Raw genomic sequence first — 15207 nt, 5'->3', positions numbered from 1 at the left:
CAACTACGACTAGGTTGTCAGGACGACAGGTTTAAAGTAGGGTTGTTAGGCCTCTGAAAATGCAGATTACAAGCATAACATCGTAAAAAATGCTTATTCCTATTATTAGGATTTAAAACTTACCAGGATTTAAAACTTAACTCCCATTAAGAGATTAAAGTTTCTAAAACTGTTAGTATTGATTAGTATTACCTTTGTTTTTATCCGTTCTGGTATGTTATTTTATTATATTTTTACATAAATAATTCAAAAGAACCGCGAAAGGCACGATAAATGGCAGGATCCTTTTAGATAAAACATTTAGGAGCTATCGAGCATCTCCGTTGAAGCATCTGTCAAAAGGCTCAACTCAGTTGCGATTGTACTCTCCAACCGTGAGGTTGTATTAAACGGAAACTCCTAGCAAAATGCGTTGAGTTTAGTTTAAAAAACTTCAATTATTAGCAATAAATAGCACAGAAAGACAGAGAAAACAGCAACAAAATGTGGCATTGGAGTTTGTTGTGTGTTTTCCTACTGGTTCCGTTGGCGAATTCCACGGGTAAGCTGCGAAAACTTGTGCGTCAGTCCGAGGAAAATCCTGTGAAAATTCCGATACCCTGATGCTGTATCCCAAGTATTTGACAGATTTCAGGAGGCTGCGCCCACAAGAGAGCAAGAGAGCGGCGCCTGCGCAGCATTTTGTTTTGGGAAATTTACCATTTGTTTGGGAAATAAACTTGGCATTTTTCTCTGTTTTTCCCCGATTTACCACCACTTTTCTAGCTCCAATAAGTTTTGAGGCAAATCCGGACACCAAACGTCTCTATGATGATTTGTTGAGCAACTACAATCGGTTGATTAGGCCCGTTGTGAACAACACGGAGACCCTGACGGTTTGGTTAGGTCTGAAATTGTCTCAGCTGATTGAGGTCAATCTGAAGAATCAGGTGATGACCACCAATCTGTGGGTGAAGCAGGTAGTTATCACTGAAATATACTATTATTATTTATAATTAATGTATTTTATTAAAGCGCTGGTTCGATTACAAGTTGCGCTGGGATCCGGAGGAATACGGCGGAGTTGAACAGTTGTATGTGCCATCTGAGCACATTTGGGTACCGGACATTGTGTTGTACAACAACTGGGATGGCAACTATGAGGTAAGCTTCGATGTTCTCAGTAATGTGTCCATAGTTAACTGAAATATCTATTATTAGGTAACTCTGATGACGAAAGCCACTCTGAAGTACACGGGAGAAGTCTTTTGGGAGCCACCTGCTATTTACAAGTCATCCTGCGAGATGAATGTCGAATACTTTCCGTACGACGAACAAATCTGCTTCATGAAATTCGGTTCATGGACCTACAATGGTGCCCAAGTGGATCTGAAGCATTTGGATCAGGTTACGTATCTAAATAATTTAAGTTGTACAATAAATAACAAAATCCTTTTCAGATTCCTGGCAGTAACCTAGTGCAAGTTGGCATCGATCTCACGGAATTTTATTTGTCTGTGGAATGGGACATACTCGAAGTGCCGGCTACCAAGAATGAGGAGTATTACCCCGATACACTGGAACCCTTTTCAGGTACGATGTTATTTGTTTTGTAGCAATGCATTTCAGTTAAATATCTCCTCTTTTTAGATATCACATTCAAGTTGACCATGCGGCGTAAGACCTTGTTCTATACCGTCAATTTGATTGTGCCATGTGTGGCTTTAACATTCCTCACGGTGCTGGTCTTTTATTTGCCCAGCGATTCTGGCGAAAAGGTAACCTAGATGGATCCTCCAAGCTCTAATCAAAATCTTCTATTTTGTGGCACGTGGCATGTTTTTGTTAATTTATACACGTAGAAGTAGACTTCCTGTAGCTTAGAAAACTGAAAAGTAGCTTTTGTACATATGCTTCCTTTATTTTTATTAAATTAATATTTTTAAAATAATTTTGTAAGCTAATTTCAAATGCGAATTCACTTAACTATACTCCCTATAACTTGAAACACTTAAAAACATTAACTCTACAATAAACCCATACCTTAGATGAGCTATCTTTTTCATATGCACAAATCGAACTCCTTTCAATTACTTTAACTATCACTACCCAATCTTTCAAGTCTGCTATCCTAAAGCTGAGCTCTTGCATTCTCTAGCCAGATACTACAAATTCTAAATTGGCTTTTTAAAACAAATACTTAAACGAACACTATCCAAATTCTTTCCGAGAAGAGCTCAACTTGAACTTCCTGCTCTTTCCAATCTTAAACTCTATCTATTTTACGCTCCAATTTTGTAACTAATGTGTATATCATAATGATATTTAGCTTTTTCCATCTATCCATCAAATAATTAGCTCCGCATTCGCAGCAGCAACTATCAAAATTTTTGAAAGCAGCACACAGATATTTGCGTCCCAGAAAAATATATATGAATATATCATACATATGTATATCCTGTACACCACATTTTTTGCTGAATATCCTGTGTGCTGTCCTGAGTTGAGAAATCTCATAACGTAAATTTTCATCGAATGCATACCAATGCGCAATCGATATCGACATTGAACCCAATCCGAATCGAGTCGAATTCAAAATGTCAAAAAGCCACTCGCAAAATTTTCCATATCGCGTATCTTGTAATTAAGCAGCGCACTCACACACCCACTCACTGAAACACACACACACACACACACCTAGGACACCTGCATTCAGCACAGGCACACCTACACCCATACACACTTACTTTTTAAACAAACACGTACTGGACTCGTGCAGTTTGTTGTTGAATTCATTTTATCGTTGCTATAGAGTTTGTTCGTTCAGTCGTATTGCTCAAGTAAAGATACATACATGCTTCCCATCGAGATTGATATATAAACCCGATACCAAATGAATCGTACAAAAATAAGATTATTCAGTTTTTAAATAGCATGTAATACTACTGAAATTTTTAAGGTTTTTAAGCAAAGTAAGATTGCCATGAAGTAATATATATCGTAGTATATTTCTGGTTTCCATATTGATATCCATTCCATGCTATTCAATTTGATAAGAAAAAGATTTTTAAGCAATGTAACTTTACAAATTTTAAATTCTAACATTTCAACAAGACAGGAATTTAATACAAAGTGATTCAATATAACATTTTTGTCTCAAAAACTTAACTACTTAAAAACTTCCAAACAAAAAGATACACAGTGAATCTTTTAATTGACACAGATACACTCGTACGCAGAAAGTTCACACGTAAACGTAGTAAAATGCGCTTTGTTCCTTTGATTTGTTGGTGTTGATTGTTTTCGTGTAAACTTCGTATGATTGATTGATTGATGTGGGTGGGTGCAGGATGTCCCATCCCGATAGATTGTGCGTTCGCGAGTGTGTTAGTTGTGGGTCCTTAGCTTGGTCACAGGATACGCGATGCAGTCCTGATGTACGTAGCCATTTCGTTGTTTAAGACCAATTGTTTGTTAAAGTATTCGTATGTTTATTTTAAGGCCTTGGAGTGTTAATATTACAATATATTTTCTCCCTGGCCAATCATATTTTTCGTACCAGTAATTGGCTTTATTAATTAAACAAATTATTATGATTGTGTTTTCATTTGGTTGTTGTTATGTGTTCAATGTCGTTGTTGGTTGATTGTTGGTTTGATTGTTTGACTGTTTGACCGTTCGATGGCTCGTGTATCTGTCGGATCGAGTGGGCAGCGATAGCCGAGAGATATCGACAGGTGGAAACATTGTGTGTAAACATTTCGTTGACAGGTTACGTTATGTATTTCGATACTCGTGTCGTTGACCGTGTTTTTCCTGCTCTTGGCCGAAATTATCCCCCCAACCTCGTTGGCCGTGCCCCTGCTGGGCAAGTACCTCCTCTTTACCATGATACTCGTCTCGCTATCCGTTTGGACGACGGTCTGTGTGCTGAACATCCATTTCAGGTGAGTTCCGATGCGGGGGAATAATGCATGGGAAAAGTCACCTTTTAAATCCTTGATCATACTCCGTAACTCGTACCTCGGACTTCGTACATCATACCCCGTACTTCGTACATCGTTCTTCGTACCTCGTACCTTGTACCTCATATATCATACATACTTCTTACATCGTGCCTCGTACTTCGTAACTCGTACTTCGTACCTCATACTTCGTACCTCGTACTTCCTACATTGTACCTATTACTTTTTACCTCGTACCTAACTTTTTTATGATTCACACTATTGTGGCGACCTTTTATTTTGCTTTCGCTGCTATATTTGCAATGTGTACATATCTGCGGTACAGATCTCCATCTACGCACAATATGTCGCCGCTGGTGCGGAAACTCTTCCTGCACTTCATGCCCAAGCTGATGATGATGCGGCGGACGCAGTACACCCTGCCCGACTACGACGACTCCACTCCGAGCAACGGGTACACCAACGAGATCGATGTGCGGTAAGTGGCAACTCGCGAAATTGAAAGTAAACACTTGACTTTGGCCTGCCTGTTTGTGTTGTGGCATGGGCTGGTTTTCCCCTGCAGTGACAGCATCAGCGATTTTCCCAGCGAGTTTAAGGACAGCCAGGATGGCGCTTACGATAATGGCATGCAGAACTCTGTGGGTGAGTGCGCGAAATCTAACCATAAAACACACAAATATTTTGCATGTCTGCCGGCATCAAATTGAAATCAAATATATATCACACAAGCACCGAAATCTGAAAAATAGCTGCCCAAATATTGCAATAAAATGGGGTGGCAAAAACCGCTTATGCCGTCGAAATTTTAGCATGGTCGTGGTCAGTAGAATTCCAAAGGGGGCTTGAATCACACGAAATTTTTTGAATATATGTGGTGACGAAGTTTTGGTATTTATTCATTCAACTTTATCATATTCTTAATATATATTACTGTAATGATTCATTTATGAGAAAGCAACCTTCTTATAAGTTTTTATAAGTCACCCTTAAATATTTTACTTTATCTTTAGGATGAGCATAATTTAGTTGCTTCGTTAGCCAGAGTCCTTTTGCCTTTCGGCGTTAATTTGCGTCCTGACAGCGACCAAAATATTTGTCCACTCATGCGAACCCATAAATGCCCACATACAGATACTTGCAGATGCACACACACGCACACACACACATAGCCGGGGGTTGGGATTTTCTTGATACTCACATTTATTTATTATTCCAATATTTTATTTCAATTTTTTGCCATTTCATGGCGGAAACTTGACAGATTCCGACAATGTGATACCGCGCAACTTAACACCCGAAGTGCTGCAGGCGTTGCGTGCGGTCAGATTTATTGCGCAGCACATCAAGGATGCCGACAAGGATAACGAGGTGGGTACACAGGCTCCTCAACTTGGCCGCCATCTCCGCGCCGTGCTTATTTTTGTTGCCCATTTTTATTGACGCGTGTCCTGCTTAAAGATACTCGTACTAGATGCTGGTTGGCGTATGGTGGATGGTGGATGATGGCTGGAGTCCTTGGCGTTGTTATTGTTTACATGGCCATATTTTTGGCGTCTGGCGCGGGGGTCTTTCGCCTGCCACTTTTATTATTGTTTATTGCCCTTAAGTTCGAATCGAATGCATTGAACGTTGGGCCAAGTCCCAAATGTGCAGCAAACAATTGTAAAATATTAAATCATAACTTTAGATTTTTATTGCGATTCAAGTTTATTGGAAACCAGCCGCAGGGCCATATTTTATTAGCCCCCCCCCTTTTTTTTTCAGCCGACGAAAATGTATAAAACCAATTTTGTTCAGCCGCAAAAACGATACGAAACGAATGATATTAAAAATCTACTTTTTATTGTTTCATCGCCGCAGATTGTGGAGGACTGGAAGTTCGTATCGATGGTGCTGGACCGCTTCTTCCTCTGGCTCTTCACGCTGTCCTGTGTGTTCGGGACCTTGGCCATAATATGTCAGTCGCCATCGCTATATGACACCCGGTCGCCCATCGACCGCCAGCTGAGCGAGATTCCTTTGCGCAAAAACAATTTCATGCTGCCGCCGGACATTGTCCGTCAGGTCCTAACCTAATTGGGGTCCCGAGGTCTTCCCGTCTGAGTTAACAATGCTTCCGAGGCTCGGAACTGTGTTTTTTATGATGCGCAATCAAATCAGTTGCTTGCTGGGAATGCGGCAACGATTTATGTCTAAGTGTTTATCATCCTGCAATGCTGTAAAACCGAATTAGCTATAAAACATGGAAACTAAATAAAAAATTCTGTTTTAACTTATAACTTCACTCTTAAGCCGTACCCGAATTTTTTGAATTAATATAATGTGTAGTATATATAGCGATTGGCAGCTGCTATCAGACCAAAACCACAATGACATCTGTTCTGTGGCTGTTAATTTTCAATTAAGAGATGACTTTTCACAAAAGTTTTGGTGTGGAAATAAAACGTGTTCTTGGCGAGCCAAGCAGCCAAAACAATATGGCAAAAACTTCGCTTATGCTGTGTCAAACAGACATTGCGCATACGCCGCGTTGGCTGCCTAAATAATTTGCAGTATCATTTATTTGTCTCCGCACTCTGCGTTGCCTTTTGTCTGTGTCTCCTTCATCGTTCGCCTTACTTGTCTCCTTGTCGCATTAAATTAGAAAGTTGAAATCTCTTGGCCTCGCATTCATCAGCATGTGCAGGTCCTGCTGGCAAAGGCAAAGGACTTTCACTTCGGCACTGTCAACAGACATAATTTGCTGAGCACTTTGACTGGCAGGAGGTGGGTTAACATTCTATAAGGCGGCGTGTTGATGATGAAAACAGCCGGGAGGGAATACAAAGGAATTTCGGCAATTGCAGTGTAGAATCAAAAACACCCTGTGATAAATACAATGTGGCTCTTCAATTTATGATATATGCATATAAGTAAGTTCTCCTGTAAATAATATGATAAAAAAATTTATTTTTTTAGATGTAATTAAATGTTCCATTATGTGAACCCTTTTTAACATTGCTGTGATCCAGATATTATTAAGATTTGCTTAAGGACTCCCTGGTTCCGCCCAACCCAACCCCCTTACTTAATGGCGTTTTTCTGACTTTCTTTGCTGTACTTTATTTTATTTTTGGCATTCCCTTTTTTTTTGTGTGTTGGCAGTTTTAAATTAGAAAAGTTTCTGCCAGATTTTTGTTTTACATTTTTCATATTTTCTACGGGCCGTGCCCCGCTGTGCATGTTTGTCGCTGTCCTTATTGTTGTTGCTGCGTCACATGCGTAGCTCCACAGCCCTCCACATCCGCATCCTCCTCCTGGTCCGCCTCCATCTCTGGCACCATCCTCATCTCCATCTCCATCATCATCAGCAGCGGCAGCAGGACCAGCAGCAACGGCTTTCGAGGCACCAAATCCACTCCCGACACCAGCTGAGATGAGGAGCTGCGAACTGGGCGAAGTATGTCATGTTAATTTCTATTTGCTTGCCATGCAGAGCGGCAAACTTGTGCCGGGTCCTGTTCTCCTGGAGACCTCGACTACAGTGGAGGTCAGATGCAAGCTCTTGAGCCACACTATGCAGGTAATCTTAGTAAATATGGCAAATTTATATAAAGCGCTCATTTTATAAACCGCTTGATAAACCAAGTATTTGTCAAAAAGTTGCGCCAAAAGGCATGTTGTCCATTTGTATGGCATTTTAAGCTCCATAAAGAATGCTTTCAATTGCTATCGCCAACCTCGGGATTGCTCTCGGAATAATTTAAATGTAATTTGAATGAGAACAGGCCAACGAGAGCATCCCCTATTTGTCAGTGACCACTGTGATGGCATTTGCATAAAGCCGCAAAGTATGCAACACATTTTCGGGCACAAGCTAAAGTTCAGCAAAGCACAAAACAATATGCAAATTGCCCAGCCAACCCATCCAACCCGCATCCACGTCTCACCGCTGGAAAAAAAGGCATTGGTAAGACGACTCTCGGGTCAGGAGCAGATCCCTTTTTGATTTTGTGCCCACTTTTTTTTCTTTCGTTGGTGCCATCCCTTCAGCTGCATGTGTTAAGCGACTGTTAAGTGACTTAAGCCCAGTTTACACGCTCAATTACACAGGAATCAGAAGAAAAAAGGGCAAGTTGAGAGTGAAATGGCAGCTAATTAAGAAGCGCGTTGCGCAACGGAAATCAAAACCATAAACTAAAATGCCGCAAAAGGAAACGCGGCGCGGAGTGCAACTAGCCGATGGGCCACGACCATCTGGTTCTGGCCAGGCCAAGATTCAGCTCGAAATGGCCAAAATGCGGAAATGGCAACCGGGAGAAGCACGTGCGATGCTAAGTTTGGCCAACCAACTAACCAAATACACACTCGTGCAACTTGAGGTGCACGAAAAAAAACAAGGAGTAGGTCAATTGTAAAATTCAATAAATATACATTTATCATGTCCATTTATGTATGTCCTTTTTCTGGGCAAATGTATCTCCCTCTTGTTTTGCAAGGTAAATTTGTGACCGAACTCAAAGATTCTTTTGGCAGTGCCCTCCGACACATGAACACCCTTGAAATGCACTCGTGTGTCCCCGTGTCCGTCGGCGTGACAGGAAAAAGTATGTACCACAACCAGGGTATTGCTACATTTGACCAAAAGCACGTCAATTAGAGTTCAAAAGGGGTGCGGTCCATGTGCGAATGACTTTGATACGCCAAAGGGGCTTAGATTTAGCTGAACATGTATCCGAGCATCCGCATCCGTGGTGTTGTGTTTTGGCAAGAACCGCAGCGCGTTGCTTGTTCCTTTCGGTTTGGCCTTTATATAATTTTAAAGTGATTCCTTGTTTGTTTTCTGCTTTTTGCATTGAGTTAGAGGTCTTGATTTGTATATCTTGTTAATGAGAAGGAAAATAGTAAGTGCTTGTACCCGCCCGCACTCCAGAGCACGCCAACGTATCCTGCCGTGTCTCACCGAGTTGTTTGCGGGACAAGTCCAAGGAACAAGTCCCGCCAGGTACCGCCAGAGATCCCGCTAAGTCCCGTCAGAGTTCCTAAGGTCTAAGGTCTAGATCTAGAATACTTCTGATCCTTCAAGGGTCATTGACGGGTGTTAATAGTTGAGTCGAGTCCTTTTGGACTCTAAAGTTCATTTGGCGAGAACAAAGAGGACTCGAGCAACAAACATATGGGTGAGTCCGTGTATTGTGCAATGATAAATTACAAAATATGTGCCTTTGGCAAGTGGCATGTGTGTGTTTGTGTGGCTGGCTGTTAGTGTGAGTGACCCAGTGCCAGGATGAGGCCGCAAAGGCCATTTTGTTGTTATTAAGTTTGGCTTTTTTCATCCTGTTTTTATACCCGTTACTCGTAGAGCAAAAGAGTATACCAGATTTGTTGAAAAGTATGTAACAGGCAAAAGGAAGCGTTTTCGACTATATGAAGTATATATATTCTTGAACAGGAATAGCCGAGTCGATCTAGCCATGTCCGTATGAACGTCGAGATCTCAGAAACTATAAAAAATATAAAAGCTAGAAAGCTCAAGTTTGTTGACCTATGTTGCCACGCCCACATTACGCCCCAATCACGCCCGCACTTTGGAACAAGTCTAAAATTTTTTCTCATTTTATTCCCAATATCTATCGATATCACAAATGCTGAGTAACGGGTATCTGTTAGTCGGGAAACTCGACTAAAGCATTCCCGCTTGTTTTGTATTGTTTTCAGCTGCACATGGCCTTTGTCTATGGGGCGAAGGGACAAATAGATGGATGGAGGGGCATGGAGTGCGAGGGGAGGCTCGACAGTTGTAGACTGCGTGAAATTAATGATGCGCCAAAGTTCTGCTTCTTCTGCGGACTTCATTGTTGTGCAGTCGAAATGGCAACGAAATGTCCACAAAATGTAGGTCTAAAGACGCTTTTATTAATAGTCCTGGTACGTGGTCACGATTAACTGCCATTTTACGCACTCGCACTCGTCCTGCCACTCCCCTAACTTCCCACCCCTCCCCACCTCCGGCCCCCACACATTTGGTCGATGGGCGGTCTTAGCCTTTTTGAAAGCTTTTTGCTGTTGCGTAAGTCGGAAAGTCGCTCATCTCTGTGGATGCGTGTGTGCGTGTGTAATCTGCGTGGGATTTGGACACGACTTTACTTAAGTTCATAAAAATTCTATTAAAGGCAAAAAACCTCAACATACGGGCACGCCTCTTTTTCGTATCCCGGACGCCCAAGTAGTTAGGCGTTCTGCAATCCCCAATCGCCAAGGTTTACAGATTATAATTATCCGCTCTTAGGAATAAAGTTGTTTTTATGAATGTGAATTTTCAAATATTGATATAATATTACTCAGCTGCCATTCAGAATTTTCCATGTAGTATCCTACTGAAATTAGGTCCAATTGAAGTGGTTCCTAAAGCGGTTTCAAGTCGGGAACATCCGGTTGATGGAGGACCCTCGTCCATGGCATTGTCCTGTCTTTGGAACAATCAGAGTCGACGGCTTTTAATAACATTTTTCGCTGCGTTCCCACGCCGCCTCCTCTTGCACTTTTTTGTCCCCGCTTTTGTCTTTCGGTGTTTTTTGTCGCTTAAGTGGAGGCCCCGGATCCTTCGAGTGCTGGCTGCCACGCCCCTTTCGTCCCAGCCCAGTCGCCCAACATTTTACATGACATTTTAAATTTACGATTTACATTAAATGGCGCAATGCAAGAGCAACAACAGGGCCAACAACTGGCAGAGAGGCAAAAAAAAATCTGAAATGGAGGAGGAATAAGTACAACGAGTGGTTGTTAAACGAAATTGCTCAGCCGCTTCAAGAGGCTCAGTTACCATTGGGCCCCAGCCCAAATCCCCATCCCCACTTGGCCCGCCCTCTGCGGTTGTCTGCCTGTCCTCGGAATACAGTTAAAAACCAATTTCGTGTATGTAAAATATATCAACTATATATTTAAGTGGCTCTGGCGATGCTGATTCCGTACTTCCCCCGCTTTTCTTCGCTTTCCTCTTTTTACTTTCGGGTATGTCCTTTATTTTTATTCGTTCTACTTGTCGCTTGTCAAGGATAAATGCATTAGCGGGTGTAGCAATTTACACATTAAGGCGTGACAGGGGGGCAAAGGTAATATACGAGTATAGAGATGGGGTAAAAATGGGGTTGCGTGAAAATACATTAAGGATAGGAAATCTCTTAGCGACTGGAAATAAAATCGTGTTGAACAATCACATAAATTGGTTGAGAAGAGCCCATTGGGAAGAAAGGATATGTGGAATAGAAAATGGTTTTGAAATTTATTTTTAGAGCTAATTTAAAGAATGACAAAGCTAATCAATTCCTTCAAAAATTTCAACGCTATTAATACTCACTGCGAGTATATAGTATTTCTTGCCAATTAAATCAATCTGTAGAATCTAATCAATTTTTTCGTATCTCAGGCATTAACCCAAATAAATCTGCACCAACGGCTAATTAAACTTTTGGCCCATGAACTCTTAATTTATGATGACTCCGCCGCGCTCCACCACCGAAAACTGTTGGCAGTTGAATAAATAGTTGTTTCGTCTTGTTGGCTACACACAAACACGCACAGACAAACCTGAACCACCTGTCCACACACTTGACGTGTATTTCCGTTTCCGTTATGCGAAAACTTTTTTTTCAAGCCACCAAGCAGCAGCTAAGACTTTCCCTTTTTCCCAGCCCATTTTCATGTCGAACTTGTCGAGAGGGCGAAAGTTTCACGCTTAACATTTGCGCCGTGCAAAAGTTGAAAAGTTTATCCCGACACACAGACACACACAAACAGGACTAACTAACTAGCGGACACCTAGCCACCAGCAGCGGCACACCTTTTTCCACACACACACCTGCAGGCGCAGCGTGTAGGCCTGTAGACAGACACACATACACGTGTGCTGATTAGTGTGGACCGTGATTAAGGGAAAGGGGTGTGCGGATACTGGTGTGCGGATACTGGCAAACTGTTGCCTAATTAAATTTAAATGCTGCTTAATTGCACGCCCGCCAGGGGGCGCTGCCGTGCTATTAATAATTTTTGACCAAAAACGCTAATGAGCCAAACTGAACTTAAGTTTAGTTTGAACTGAGGCACGCCTCCAGCTCAAACTCCACCCACAACTTCAAGTCAAGTTTTTCAATTTTTAAGCGAAACGCAAGGAGTGCCCGGGAAAGGTATAAACACTTTGCCAGCAAGCTAACACTATTAAAGTTAAATTCTTATTACTTTCAAGTGCAGCTTAAAGTTGTTAGTTTTCAAGAATTGTAAAGTATTTGCCTGGGAAAAAAAGAGATAAATGTTAAGATTCAGATGGTACATATTTATGGTAGTTTTTTGCTAAGGAACAAACATATTATTGTTAATAAGTAATGCTTTTGTAGCCCTAAACATTTATTAATAAAGTGCATATTTTCCAATCTAGCCCACCTTTCACATGCCTAGGGTATCACCATTTGAAACTCTTGGTCAAAACTTTGACGTAACCTTCGCTGCTTTCATTTATCATGCCGCCAAAGGACTCGGATGGCCGTGTGCCTCCGCCTGAAGTCCTGGCCACCGGCTGAGGCTATTAATTTCGCGTCAATTAAAAATTAAGCCAATTATTTGTGCCAACCCCGTGGCAGTCGAACTGGCTCAACACCGGCCTCCGTCCTGAGTCCTTTGCCCAGTGGTCTTTCCTTACTTCCATCCTTTCGGGGCCTTCTTCCTGGTTCGGTTCGTCTTCCTGTACAATGGCCTTTGCTATCCTTCCCCTTGACTGCTTTCGAAGTCCATTAGGGCTTCATTTGTTTTTAATGCCGTGTAACCTTTTGTCAGAAAGAAAGAATAACATAAAATAAAATGGCGGAGGAAAAACGCCAAATTTCTAAGTTGGCACTTTCACGGTTCGGCCTGGATCGTTCAGTTCTGTTTCCGTTTCCGCTTTGCTTCTGGGTATTGGTATTGGTGTCAGGCCGCCCGCCGTTTATTGGCTAATTTAATTTGCATGTCTTGCGTTTGGGCAATTAATCAGCGGAAACAGCTGTCCATCGCCTTAACCCTAGGGCGCCCACGTTCCTCATCCTCGTGCTCTCAATTTTTGACCAGTTTGTTTTGGCTCTTATTTTTAAATAGAATGGGACATACACTGTTGAGCGCTGGGAAGAATTATATTTTTAAGCAAAATTTAACTTAATTATAATTCGTTGTACTCAACAGCATATTTATATATCGAAAATTTAACTTAAGCATAATTAACTTAGAACAGACACTCATTTCACAGTACGTACTTTCGAGTGTCTAAGAAAATCGGAAAACGAATGTAATCCAATGAATTATAAACGAAACAGGATGATTTTTGTTCCGTACATTTGCTTTTTCGGCACTTAATTTCAATCTTCTTCAAGTCTCCTGCCATGCTCTTTGCATTGTGCAATCCAGTCTTCCTATTCCTTATTGAATTACGAATCCCCGCAGACCGCTTCCTCCACCCCGCAGCACACTGCTCCTGCAGATGTCCTGTGCCCTTCGCCTTTTAATTGCATTTTCCGTGAACAGGACTGCAGCTCAAGTGGCTGCCTCTCACCTTTTCGCCCCATTCCATCCTATTTCATCCCGTCAAGTTGAAATTAATGCAGCAATTTGTAATGAGTTTGCCTCTTTGCTTTGGTGTCACTATTGTTCCGGATTTATTGTTGTCTCCGGGATCAAGTAAATATACTTCATTTCTTTCTGCAATCCAATTTGCAGGCTGCCCGTAAATATTTTCTGCCGTATTATGATAATTTATTGTACTTAGCCGGCCACTAATTGTGCGCCCAAACATTATAATGAGCCATGGGCCGACGCCTTCTGAATAGTCAAGTGGCATCGAAAGCTGGATTCCGTAAATCAAATTATGCAAAACAGCATAGCTATACAATTTTTTATTGGGACATTCCCGGTCCCACGTCCCAAAACGAAAACGAAGTGCACTCATGTGTCGACTGAATGCTTGACCCATATTTATTAACATCTTGGGAGATATATATTTATTTTAAAGTCTACTTTAAAGACATCAGTCTATTTTTTTTGGTAGCTGCTTTACAGGACATATATTAAAATGGAAATTTAAATATTTTTGTATATTTTTGATTCCTTTTTTCAAAAATACTATAATTATAAGTGAATAAAGGGTTTTTTTCAGCGCATACACTTAAGGAAATAGCTTAAATCCGCCTTTTGCCTGTTTTACGAGCTCCATTTTGACACTTAACATGGGGATCGAGGAGAGGGGACAGCTTGGCGACCCCATTTTTATACACATTGTCAAGCCATAAATTTGTTTGGCTGCGCAGTATAAATTTTTAAGCAAAGACAAGCCATGTCACGCACCCTCCGCCGAAACCAGCAACGACCATTGGGAAAAAGGACAAACAGGATCAGGATGCGAGTGAAACTATAAAAGCGCCGAAAAATTGAAATAAATTGAAAATTGCAGAAAAATATAACAAAGTGGTGTCCAGCTTTTGAGGGTTAGTGGGTGGAAAAGGGGCAAGCGATTCGTTCTTGTGTGCTGCGAAATTTCCTCTTCTGTAAGTTGAATCCTTTGGTCCTTTGTATGTTTGTATGAGTGACTGTGTGTGTGTGTGTGCGTGCATATAAATTAAGTTTTAAAAGTAAGCGCTCTTTCTTCTCTATCGTTTTCCCCATTTCACCTTTGTGTTGTATTTGAAAACAAAATAAATGCAGCATCTAGAATTTCGTGGGAATTCGATAGACCAAAGTGCCGGTTGGTACGAGGGGAAAGTTTTTTGAGCTGACTGACTTGGAGAGCTCTGATTTCAGAAGTTTCTCCTTGGCCATCTTTTCAGAGTGCTGAACCAGCCCTTGAGTGGAAAATGCATTAGCATATGCTCAGTATTTAAAGATAAACATGGCATTGACTGGGAATAGTGGTCGGGTTTCAATGGAGATTGATTCTGTTTGGGCCAAGTTCCGGTTCAAGTTTTCATTCGTAATTTACTTAATTTGATTTTTGTTTCGATTTCGCAGCAGTGTGATATCCTTTTGAGCTCTTTACGTCGCAAAGTTTAAGCAACTGCCCTTAAATATGAATCTGTAAAATAGCTAACCCATTGAAGAGCTCATTAAAGTGCGGAGGGTGCTTAAAAGTCACGTCTAGAGTATATTAAAGCAGCTTAAGCGGCATTAAGGATGAGTTGGCTGGCTTCTCTGCGCGGCCAGCATTCATTAACCGAGCTTTCTTTTATCGATGCGAGTGTCAATTAAATGCGAGTTTGCTTTCCAATTA

The 15207-nt window shown here is 41.4% G+C and overlaps 1 protein-coding gene across 1 annotated transcript; it reads left to right on the top strand.

Moving 5' to 3' along the window:
• The first annotated feature begins 346 nt into the window (after positions 1 to 346).
• LOC6729417 (acetylcholine receptor subunit beta-like 2) lies at positions 347 to 6238 on the top strand. The gene is made up of 11 exons (XM_002104696.4): positions 347 to 541; positions 766 to 959; positions 1015 to 1143; positions 1201 to 1386; positions 1440 to 1572; positions 1630 to 1757; positions 3751 to 3926; positions 4270 to 4422; positions 4510 to 4589; positions 5209 to 5315; positions 5808 to 6238. The coding sequence occupies exons 1-11, from the start codon at positions 484 to 486 to the stop codon at positions 6021 to 6023; spliced, it is 1560 nt and encodes a 519-aa protein (XP_002104732.1). The 5' UTR covers positions 347 to 483; the 3' UTR covers positions 6024 to 6238.
• The last annotated feature ends 8969 nt before the right edge of the window (positions 6239 to 15207 follow it).

The sequence above is a fragment of the Drosophila simulans genome, chromosome 3R (genome assembly GCF_016746395.2).
Source record: "Drosophila simulans strain w501 chromosome 3R, Prin_Dsim_3.1, whole genome shotgun sequence".
Taxonomy (NCBI): domain Eukaryota; kingdom Metazoa; phylum Arthropoda; class Insecta; order Diptera; family Drosophilidae; genus Drosophila; species Drosophila simulans.
Note: the sequence above shows the minus strand (reverse complement) of the source record. Positions and strands in the feature narration are given on the sequence as shown.

Bases quoted from the DNA above. Each gene is read 5' to 3' on its own strand.
- LOC6729417 (XM_002104696.4), top strand. From the start codon at position 484: ATGTGGCATTGGAGTTTGTTGTGTGTTTTCCTACTGGTTCCGTTGGCG. The intron at 3,927-4,269 runs GTGAGTTCCGAT...TCTGCGGTACAG, and splicing joins GTGCTGAACATCCATTTCAG to ATCTCCATCTACGCACAATA. The intron at 4,423-4,509 runs GTAAGTGGCAAC...TTTCCCCTGCAG, and splicing joins ACCAACGAGATCGATGTGCG to TGACAGCATCAGCGATTTTC.